This window comes from Oncorhynchus tshawytscha, linkage group LG04 (genome assembly GCF_018296145.1).
Source record: "Oncorhynchus tshawytscha isolate Ot180627B linkage group LG04, Otsh_v2.0, whole genome shotgun sequence".
Classification (NCBI taxonomy): Eukaryota; Metazoa; Chordata; class Actinopteri; order Salmoniformes; family Salmonidae; genus Oncorhynchus; species Oncorhynchus tshawytscha.
Genome location: NC_056432.1, coordinates 27,313,545 through 27,325,717, shown reverse-complemented (window position 1 = coordinate 27,325,717; position 12,173 = coordinate 27,313,545). Strand labels below are relative to the sequence as shown.

At 39.3% G+C, this 12,173-nt stretch overlaps 1 protein-coding gene across 2 annotated transcripts; it reads right to left on the bottom strand.

Annotated features, from left to right (window-relative positions):
• Positions 1-3,513: 3,513 nt before the first annotated feature.
• LOC112248449 (neuropeptide Y receptor type 1-like) lies at positions 3,514-10,153 on the bottom strand. 2 transcript variants are annotated; one of them, XM_024417479.2, is made up of 2 exons: positions 9,788-10,153; positions 3,514-6,505 (listed from the first exon to the last, which is right to left on the bottom strand). In XM_024417479.2, exon 2 carries the CDS (start codon positions 6,321-6,323, stop codon positions 5,211-5,213), a length of 1,113 nt encoding a protein of 370 aa, XP_024273247.1. In that variant the 5' UTR covers positions 6,324-6,505; positions 9,788-10,153; the 3' UTR covers positions 3,514-5,210. The 2 variants fall into 2 exon arrangements, with proteins under 2 accessions (XP_024273247.1, XP_024273248.1); XM_024417480.2 differs by lacking the exon at positions 9,788-10,153 and adding an exon at positions 9,167-9,753.
• Positions 10,154-12,173: the final 2,020 nt, after the last annotated feature.

Sequence of the window (12,173 nt, the reverse complement as noted above, 5' to 3'; positions counted from 1 at the left end):
TCTTTCTTCATGTTATGGTGTTTTAACACCATCTACAGTGGGAGAATGTAACCTTGTCTCGTTGACACTACCAACAATGTGTAAATTAACCTTGGCCTAGAGATAATTGTTTTCCCCCAGAACGCTTTGTAACAATTTGACTTACCACCCACCGTGAGAGGTGGCATGCCCCTAATGATTTATGAAAGGGTACCAGTGTCCAGATCTAACAACTTTCAATTAATCACTAGTAAAACATGCTATCTCCTAAATGTTTTATCCTACAAATTGATAACATTACAGGAGGATGATCTTCTGCCCTCTGATACCTTTGTCAAGTCTTCAAGCTCAACAGAGAGATATGTGGAAGAACAGTTGAGGTATGAAGATCACTGTCATCACTGGAGCCAGTTGATCTTAAAAGTGCAGCAGCTTGGACTGGCTTCTCTGTCAGAGAGGGTTCAATGAAAGAGGAGATAGACAGTGCTCTTCAGCAACAAGGCAACCCACTGGAAGCCCTGTGGTAGCAATAAATAGGCAACCACAGCAGCATTTCAAGGTCTACCTCTCAGTCCTACTCTCATGATTAAAGAGGGAAAGGCCAGATGGAGAGGCCACAGATTAAATATAAAGGCAAACATTGACAATGCACTTTACCAATAAGATTAGATAATATTACGACAAAAGTTGTTGTAATTCACCTGTTTATTTTATTTACTCAATGTGTGTATTATTTCTCATTATGGTGACTGAGACCTTTCTTTACCATGTAGATAGAAACATTATCAGTATACAAAAGTGTTGGTGTTGAAAGCACAGGTGGTACCCAGTGTTGTTACCAGCAGACCTTCTCGAGTTGGAAACATCACCAATAGACAGCAGCACCACATATATTAATCAGCAGGGTTGCAGGGCTTTGTAAATTCATGCCTGGTTTACTCTGCATGGGAAACTGAGAAAATATAATAAAGATGAGAAAATAGGAGCGTTGTATAGACCGAGAGTGGCGAGGTGCTGTGGCACAATGGTTGGCAATCAGGTTGTGATTTCTGTAATTTCATTTTCCAGTTTTCCTGATCAGTTACAGGGGGGTAGGGATCCATACAAGGTACGTAAATGAAGGCCAAGACCTGCACAGTCAAATGCCACCCGTGTGGGGAAATGAGACTCATCAAGTGGCAGCTGCTTTCAACTGTCATTACCCCTTATACACAGCACAAAGAGACAAGACAATTTTGACTAAAATATGAGATTTATTAAGATATTGTGTTTACAAAGACACAGATGAGTCATTCTGCTATAGCATAATCTTGAGATGAGTGTGATGATCTCTGAAAAATATTTCTGTGGCAAAGGTTATCTTACAAATGTCATTGTGTTCCATTAGTCATAACAGATCTATTGGCCACACTTTTCCCCAAGCAACTAAAGCTATCAGAGCAACCAGGGCATAAGGGCATCAGGAAATGCCTAATAAAAAATATATGGCATTAGGACAATTCAAAAGCAACATGGAGGAACTAGTAAATATGGACTGAGCCAATATGTGAGTATGGCCCCAGGTGACTGTTTCAATGCAGGTACACGTTCTTGCATGTCTAATACCAGGGTTAGAATTCAAGAGGCAGAGCTGCTTTATATGACCTATTCAACTGCCAAGAACAAAAAAGAATACACTACAAATCCCTCTATTTGTCTTCCACAGAAGTGAGGTTACACACAGGCCAATGTGACTTTGTTCTGTGACCACAGGAGGTATTGGTGGGAATTCATTAACATTTGAACCAATGGCATTTGACTGGGTGATCCCTGCTGTTTCAGACTAAGGATGGGTGGACTAGTGCAGACTTCCTACATCCCATTCCTCATGTGTTTACGAATATGTTGTGTACCTGCTCCAATAAGGAAAAGGGACAGTGTGGTTTTGTTTCATCACTTTACTTGGGTTCAAAATACCCACATAACCCTATAATTTAACATACACACATTTGCCATAACTATTCTTGACAGTCCACAGAAAACATCATCAGCTGAGCAAACTGTTTACAGGGCAAATGCAGATTCGGCTTATTTGGAAGTATCTATATTGGCCCCAACAGGATAAGTGATAAGAAAAGTAAACCCATGAATTGATACAGATTTCTGTTTCTGGGAGAAAATATGTGACTCTTGAAAAAGAATGTCAAACTCAACCCTGTAATCATATCTCACTGAAGAACACAGAATGTGACCGCTTTCTCATCTGTGAATAATGAACAACTTATTAATTAGCTTTTTTACAGCATATGTTGTCTCATAAGTATTGTATAAGTGAGGGATTGATAGTGAGAGAAGTAAGGGGGAGGAATAGAATGCTTGAGGATCTGACATTTTTATTCTTGACTGTATTTGTGTGTTTGGTGAGTGAGTGAGTGAGTGAGTGAGTGAGTGACAGGGAGTGGAAACAGAATAGAAAAAAATATACCAAATAAGAATCAATAAACAAATTAGAAATGGATACAGTATAGTTTTGTGACAGTTTCACTGCTTGGCTACAAATGGTCATTAACACACTATACATGTTTATTTTCATCTATTTGGAAGACACTTATCTATAGCACCCTGCAAAAAGTGAAAACAATAAGTTTGGGTGGATCTTTCAGTTTCATTAGAGTCAACCTTCAATAGAAATATTTTCACATACAGATCTCAACCATTTCCCATTGGTAATGATATTGATTTACAGGTATGGGTCACACAGTCTTACTTCAACATTGTCTGCTCATGTTTAAGAACATAAACACTTTCCCTTTGGGGTGTGGATAGCATTTACTAGACTGCTGTAAAACCAGGGCTGCAATTTAAGGTAGTAGAAAATATGAGTGCACCACAAAATCAAATGTATTATTTTGTGAAAGATTCACTCTAAATCATAATGAAATAGATTGGGGAAAGGAGAAAATGCTGACAGACATTGCTTTGATATATCTAAGGGCACCTACAGAAAAGAAGAAAGAAAAACATGAAATGCAATAAAATACAACTTTTTTAAATGTATCTTCTGTAAAACTACTGTAACATCTTTTGGCATTCTAACTTTTTTGTTGATAAAGATTAACCCTGCAGAAAGGAATACATAGAATGTACAAAACTTTATCTGGCTTATAAAAGCTCATCGCTAACTACCCAGTAAACAGAGAACGTTCTTCAGACTTTGGATAAAAAATTAAGCAGAGCCATACATTTAAATATATGTATCTGACAAAATTTGAATTATCCAAATTGATGACCTCAAATGATTAAAACATCCTAGAAATGTTCTGAGAATTATATATTTTTAAGAAAAGGCAGCCAGCTTACAAATGTTTAGAGAAAACATGGCATGATATTTGCAAATACTTACTGTATATGGCATACTGAACTTTATTTTACCTGCAAAAGGAAATATTGCACACATTCATGAATGAGTTACAGTTTGGTCATATTGGATAATCATTCTTGTAACTGCCAAATGGAATGGCTGAAAATGTGTTTACAAGAGTAGACTAGAGGGTAAACAGATGGAATGATTTATTCCCATTTATATTATAAACCAATTATCCCACATTGCAATACAAGAGGCATATCAGGTACCATACACACCACACAGGGCTAAACTACACACCAGATCTATTACTGTACATACAAAGACTCAGTGGACCTCAGTGAGAGAGCAAGGATATACAGTAGGATATTATTCCATGTGCTGCTGTCAGAGTACAGAGTGTATTCATTTACTGCCCCTTCTCTTTTGTTATATGGCCCTAGATGTATGGTTGCTGCATGGCACATTTTATTATCAAAGTCAGCCACTAGCACAGTAATATATTTGGCAGTAAACATTGGTGGGTACAAAACATGTCTGTGACAGGTACTGTGCCTTAAATCACTAGTTTTCAATGTCAGTCCTTGTCAAAGTTTTGTTTCAATACAAATTCCATAACTTTATTCCATCATGGGTCTGTTTACAAACAAACCAGTTATGAGGATTTTATTGACATGGTGTGATCTTAGCCAAGTCATTTGCCGGTGTAAAGATCACATGATTCCTATCTATGAAGAAAATCATTAACACATGCTTTTGGAGAACTATCCCTTTAAACCCACATCAATATCATGAATGAACCATTGGAAGTGGTTAGCACTTGGCATCCCTTAACATGCATATTCCATGAGTCTCTGCATGAGGGAAGGAATTGCACAAAGGAGGGTTGAAAGGATAGCGAATTCTATAAAAATACAATTATAGCAGTAGCTATCCATGATCCAGGATTAACAGGAGTAAAATGTGAGAAAAGGACAATCTGAAAATCTCACATTATTCAAACATGACTTTGTGAGTGGAACCCAAGAGGAGTTGAAGGTCAATTTAAAAGTCCTTCAATTATAGTCGATTTTAAAGACTTTTGTGCTGCCATGCAAGTTTGACTATCATGACAACACATTTGGCTACACTCTATAGCAGTGGTACTCAAACCTTTCAAACAGGAACCCTCTTTTTTTGGCCAGAATTTCTGCGACCCCACACCTCAAATCTAATGACAGCCTTAAAAATCGGTACATTTCTATTTTTACATCAACAAATAACTTTCAATTAACTTCCATCTCTCTTATCAAAATTAAGAGAATCAATAAATACATTAACTCAATTCAATATTATTTTTCAAATGATCTTTCTCAAAAAATATATATATTCCATTTAGCAGGTGCTTTTATCCAAAGCGACTTACATTCATGCGTGCATACATTTTGTCCTATAAATTAATCGTACATTTTTGTTGCATTTTTTTTTTTAAATCCCGCGACCCCACCCCAACTTTGAATATTACTGCTCTATAGAGACCCAAATAATACATTGCAATATTATGTTGGTGTTAAGCACACCTTTTACTCCACAGTGCTTGCAGTGAAGAAGACCTTTGCACCGTCATAAAATCATTGACTTCCTCTATGGTGTAAAAGCACATACCTAATTGAAAACACTGTAAAATGACTGTTGGGGCACAGTGTTCTCTTACTTTCACATTTCTCTCCATTCCCACTGAAGAGGTCAACCATTGATTGCTAAGAAACAAAACATTGACATGTGAATCATTTGAACAACCTCTGTCAACCCTTGCTCCAGCAAAAATCTCAGCAAGACAACCTTCAATGCATGGTCAAGACAATGACAAGTTCTATACTTTCGCTCTCCCTGTCTGAATGGGTTGGGACTATACATTCATGCTGATCGATCCTTTGCTCAAGATTGACCCCTTAGTGACCTCTGTGCTGACAATAGAGAGAGGGAAGCTCTCATAACTCTCTGGTGCCCCCCAGCAGCGGCAGCGGTATAGGGTAGATTTGAGTTCTTTCTGGAAGTTACTGTTGAGAAAGCCATAGATGATGGGGTTGACACAAGTAGAGGCCATGGCTGTGAGGTGGCAGGCAGAGAAGATGATGTCATGCTGGCAGGATGGGATGGCCTGGTGATTCCAGTCAAACACGGTGTTGAAGATGTTGAGCGGGAGCCAGCAGAGGGCAAACACTGCCACGATGGAGGCCAACATGGCATTGATCCTCTTTGACCCCTTGGCCTTCTTCTGGCGGTTGTCCCTGGTTCGCTCCACCATGTATTTTCTCCGTCTGAGACGCAGGAAGATGCGCAAGTAGCAGACCAGGATGAGGATGAGGGGAAGGCAGTACTGGAAGAGCAGCAGGGAGGTGGTGTAGGCCAGTCGTTTGTGCTCTGAGGGCCACCGCTCCATACAGATGAAGTGGTCCGTGAAGGGATTGAAGGGGAGGCTAATGTTCTGGAAAGGACTGTTGGTGAGAACGTTGAAGGAGAGGAAAGGCAGAGAGATGAAGCAGGCCACCATCCAGGTGATGGCTACAGCCAGGTAGGAGTGGCCCACAACAGGCTTCCATCCAGTGGGGTGGATGATGAGTTGGTGGCGCTCCATGGCTATGAGGACCAGGGAGAAGACAGAGACTGTGACAGAGATGCACTGGACAAAGGGTGTGACCTTACAGAGTGCCTCCCCCAAGATCCAGCGATCCATTAGGGTGTAGATGATGGTGACCGGCAGGCACACGATGCACATGAGGATGTCAGAAATTGACAGGTTGGCGATGAATATGTTGGTGACATTCCTCATCTCCTTCTGCCGTGTGATGACAAACACCAGGCAGATGTTGCCGATAAGGCCCACCCCAATCAGTGCGCTGTAGGCAACTATCAGGAAGGTTGTGCCACTCATGGAGGTGGGGCACTCGTCTGTGTCGCCCCATGGCATCTCTTTCCACCAGGCGTGATGACTACTATTGTTCATATGGGACATCTCCATGATAGAAGTCAGAACTTATTTTGTAGACTGGGATCCAGAAGTATTAGTATGGTGATTCCCTCCACTTCAATATGATATACTATCTAATGTGTCTTTATTGTATGTTTGAGTTTGCTGGGGTTTTCATGATACCAGTATTCTTATTAATGGCTGGAACATTGATTGCAGTCTTTGTTTGCTGTCTGAAAGAGAAAACAACACTTATAAGATGACATCTTTCACTGAGCTGATTTCCCAAATGTGAATGCAGTTATTTAATAAACCCAGGATAAATAAAGGACTTGTCTTTGCAACCATGTTAACTCCTGCTCTGAAAATAGCTGGAAGCAGGAAAATACTCTACTTTAGGATCCACTTTAGGTAGTGTGTTTTTGGAGTAAAACCATCAATGTGTTTTTTGATGTAAAACAATCTTGAAATGTAATCTTTGCTTTCTATAACATAGGTTCAATGGGTTCCACTTTGGTGCACACACAATATACTCTGAAATAAATTTAAAAATAAGATAGTAAGTGACTAGATATGCCTACATATTTTAAATTGGTCAAAACAAAACTTAGCCTTGGCTATCACTGCAGTATTCATTCATCTTTGTTAAGGATCTTGAGATGCTTGTGTAAGCACTGAAATTCGATTTATTAGAGTAGACTATTGCAAACCAGAGGAGAATGAATGATGAGAGAGCTTCAAGAGGCGGTGACTGAAAAACATGCAAATGTATCCGCCTGTCTACTTGAGTACTAGCATTCATAACTAACGATGTATTAACACCATATCATCAAGCAAACAGCATGGATGAACGCTGAAATGTGTTACCATCAAAAGGCCTCATGATATCATTTTGACTCCCCATACCAAAGACAACCCGTTCCAGCACATTTCCATGACAATAACCATGTCAATGACATGCCATCCGAATGAAACATGAGAAGGTACTTAATGTCAAGGACAGAATCCTGCTGGGCCGCCTCAACTGGGTAGCATACACAATGGATATATTTCTTCCTCTCTCACAATCCAAGAGCTAGATGTCTCCTGTGCGGAAAATTGATAGCTTGAGGAGTCATCTGTCAAAGGGTCAGCTGTCCTACAGCATAGGTACTGGTACAGTATCCATTGATATATGTATTTAACCCACTGCCACCTCCTGACTAATATGTGATGTGCAATATGACTGGACTCCAATTCCAAGGATGAAGAAAGACTTGAGGTGCAGGAAATAGGAAGGGGGAAAGGGGGAGCGGACGTCAAGAGAAGGAAGCAGCACTGATTACTAGGATGTTTAGCCCAAGGCTACAACATCGCTCCTGAGAGCAATTGGATAGGATTAAATGAATGTTTTGGGAACTAGCAATTCAGGATAAGATCAGCATTCCATTCCAAAGACAACCCATGTTCTTTAACTTTAACAATATCAATTTCAGTCAAAGCAACAGCAAACTCTTGAGTTGAGATGAAATAACACATGGTCATTATTATTATCCCCATCATCATTGACACTATTGTTATAGGGTGTAATTTCCCATTCACCCATTGTGCATAAATGCACCTTTGAGATGATAAATTCAATATTTCTCATGTTTTTGCATCTACCTTTGATGGACCACAACAGATTTATATTCAGTGAGTAATGAAGTGATCTTTTCTTCTAAATGAAGTAGCCTCCAGGTTCTTAGGATGATTATTATCACTTAGTTCAAGGCCCTATGTGATTATAGGCTAGATAGAGACAGGTCTCTGTCTAATCAAACATGAATAAACCACTTCTGCCTGGCGCTTAACCAGGGTTGTTTCTAATGATTATATGTTGACAGTCACACTGCAGATTCTGTGATGATATAGACCTAATCAAAACATAATTACCAAATGGATGGTGGTTCATGTAGGATTATTTATGTGTCTGAACTTTATGTACAAAACCCCAAGGCTCATTACATCAATGGTACAGATGATCTAATGTAGAGCTTGTGATCTAGAGGGAACAGTTTATCAAATAAACAAACAATGCAATTGAATGGGCTAATAAAAGTTAGGCTTACAGTACATCTGGTCACAAAATGTGCTACAAGAATCAATATGACTGGAATCAATTCAATGATGTGCTAGACTATAACATAGCATGCTGTTAATGCCCCAGAATCAGATTTAAACCCATTAGGCCTATACTGTACAAAACAACTTAACTGTTTCACACATGTTTATCTACATCATTAACTACTTATTAGCCTACTTAGTCATCTTTAGTATGTGAAACACAAGGCTTCCAAAACGTTAAGCAATTGGCAATATTCAAGACAGTTAAGACACTATCAAATGTATTATATGGACATATTGAGACACTTCCAGCAACAATGTATTGAATTTGCCACCACATGAAGCCATACATACAGTCCCTTAAATGTGTGTTGAAGCTTGAAATTGGCATTATCTCAACTCTATGTTATTATATCCTGGCTATAGGTACCCAAAGAGATCTCATTGAACTAAAGCAAATATAGACAAGGGGTAATGAGGGGTGTCATGATAAAAAATTAAGTTTATCTTAACATGTATGCAGAGTGAGTTAGCATAAATATACAGAGTTTATCCTCTCATTGAACATCAATAGTGAATATTGTTTTTGAAGCATTAGTTAAAAAGCAGTAGTTCGGAAATTAATGATCGTTGTCACAATGTTTCCTAGTGTAATATAGCCCAACAAATATAATAGGCTATATTCTAAATGGCATTATGGCAAAAAGAATATTAAAATCCTGTCTGTATAGCCTTAGCATATGTTTTTTTTTTAATTATACCTAATAATTAGACCGAATGTGAGAATAAAAGAAAAGACGGATTCTTACCCGCTTCGCTCAACGTTTTTCTACATTTCACTGAGTTTTTCCTTTCCCCCCATTGACTATTCGAGAGCTAAGGTTCCGTCTCATCTACCAAATGATGCAGACGCACGAGGAACGCTCTTCCCCCGCCTGAAACGATGAGAGACTCCCGCCGGTAGTTCGAGCCGCGGTGGTCATACAGGTCTTCCGTTCAAGCGAACTACCACATGAGTAATGAGGCTAAAACAACGTTCTCTCTCGTAGCCTACTTCGGTCATTAAATGAATTATTAAGCCACAACTTATTGAGATCAACAAATTCCCGTTTTGAACATTGAAGCCACAAACATTGTGACAGTATCATAAATCGTCATTGCCTAATTTAGCAACCAATTAAATGCAACAAAGGGCTTCAACATCATGTAGCCTATAATAGCTAGCGTAGCCTATCCCATGATAAAGGCGCTTATTCCTTCAACTACACATCTGCTGCCCACAGCTGGATAATACCATCTGAATCCCCAATTAAAGGTCCCTTACTTTGCCCATCCCTTCGTTTAATTATTCATTATTACACAATTACAATGCTATGAAAATAAATGTATAATTCATTGCCTATATTCTACGTTTGCCGTTATTTTCTCACCCTTTTCCGAACTTCACACTAAAGGTCAGGTCTGCTGGAGTAATCAATATTTGGAACCAAATCTCCACAGAAGAGATTTTATCAAGCATGCACAGGAAGGTAGGAGGTGGCTTGCCGGCATCAAGCATAAAACCTGTAGCATGCTTCCCTCTCGAAACAGTTCGCGCATATAACAACATTTTGTGACGTTTTTGTTCGTTTTCTTCTTGAAGCCAGTCAAAGTTCAGCAGCCGAAATCTATTGCTGCGTTCAAATAGTAGTCGGAACTAGAAAACTCTGACTTTTTTGGTTTGCTAAATCGTTGAATGAGGCAGCTTGATTAACTACAATCGAAAATGTCCCAGTTTTCTAGTTTCGACGAGCAAGTGAACTCGGCATCAAGCATAAAGCCTGTAGCATGCTTCCCCCTCGATGATTGCTCAACAGTACTTCTCCTAGTAGAAGTGAAACTATTGCTAGTTTCATGTGCTAGTCAGAACTCGGAAATGTACGACTTGCTAATTGGTTGTATTTATACACCTGCCGTGTTTTCATTGAACTAGGGATACCAGTTAAGAACAAATTCGTATTTACAATGACCGCCTACCCTGGCTAAATCCTAAACAGGATGACGCTGGGCCAATTGTGCGCCGCACTACAGTATGGGACTCCCAATCTCGGCCGGTTGTGATACAGAGCCATTGACCGCTGGGCCACTCCGGAGCCGAACCAATTATCAAGTTGGGAATTTCTGAGTTTCCTAGTTCCGACTAGCACATGAACGCGGCATATATACTGGATTCTTCAATGAAGTGTTTGACGTCATTCAACAATATAGATGACTAGTTTTCATGCACATTCTTTCACTTGAGAAATCTTGCACCAGTTAGCTAGATGTACAATTGTGCACATAAGCCTTCCAAAAGGTTTGGTTCGGCTGGCGCCTAGCTGATCTCTGCAAGGAGAACCGAACGAGACCGCAAAGCCTACTCCTTTAAAAGACCTTAGCTTGAAAAACGAGAAAAAGTGGCAATAGTTTGTCCATCTTGAGACACCTAATAAAATAAAATAAAGCTTTATTTATATAGCACATTTCAGACACAATGTGCTTCACATTTCACATAAAAACAATGAAAAAATAAACAAAAATATTTTGGCAGCAGACATTGAAAATATATGGTCTGAAGCTGTTTTTCAGGAGGCTAGTATACAGTATATACACAACAAAATGAAAGCATCTAGCAGCACCCACCTGTAGCACGAGCTCCAGCAGGTATATCTCACTAGTCACCCCCAAAGCCAATTCTTCCTTTGGCCGCCTCTCCTTCCAGTTCTCTGCTGCAAATGACTGGAACGAACTGCAAAAATCACAAAAGCTGGAGACTCTTACCTCCCTCACTAGCTTTAAGCACCAGCTGTCAGAGCAGCTCACAGATCACTGCACCTGTACATAGCTCATCTGTAAATAGCCCATCCAATCTACCTCATCCCCATACTGTATTTATTTATTTATCTTGCTCCTTTGCACCCCAGTATCACTATTTGCACTTTCATCTTCTGCACATTCTACCATTCCAGTATTTAATTGCTATATTGTAATTACTTCGCCAACATGGCCTATTTATTGCCTTACCTCTCTTATCCTACCTCATTTTCACATGCTGTATATATACTTTTTTTGTACGTAATTATTGATTGTGTTTGTTTATAACATGTGTAACTCTGTGTTGTTGTTTGTGTCGAACTGCTTTGCTTTATCTTGGCCAGGTCACAATTGCAAATGACAACTTGTTCTCAACTAGCCTACCTGGTTAAATAAAGGTGAAATATATATATATATATATATATATATATATATATATATATATATATATATTTTAAATCATGTCATTTGCCTGATGTCAATCAATATGGATGGGTAGCGATGTGTCATATGAACATTTTGGTCTCCTCTTTCAAAACTAAGCAACAACATGGATATATGGTGAATAAGTTAAAGGGAAAAAGTGTAGGCCATCACACTCAACTGGTGAAAGTAGTCACATCCCATGCAGGCAGGAATTCTGACCTCTCTGTTTCCATAGCATAGCTTACTATTGCCCCCAAATCAACCAGTTTCCCTGTGTTTTTCCAAAGGTCAATTAAACTGGTAAGAAAATATTACAGATTGGCATTCCTCCTCAATGCAAAAAATGTAGGAAGCTAGGTTAGAATTTGAGAATCACAGCTACCATGCCCACCGGTGTCAAACTGTGTGTCTCACATCCTTCCTAATTGAAACAGCATCCCAAGACATGATGACAGATCCTACAGGCTTTCACAAAGAAAACTATTTAATTGAGATTTTGCACTTGATGAGCCAGAAGATGACAGGTTCTTACTTTCCCCACGCACTTCCCCTAGAGAG

Coding starts and splice junctions, on each gene's coding strand:
- LOC112248449 (XM_024417479.2), bottom strand. CDS start 6,323: ATGGAGATGTCCCATATGAACAATAGTAGTCATCACGCCTGGTGGAAA.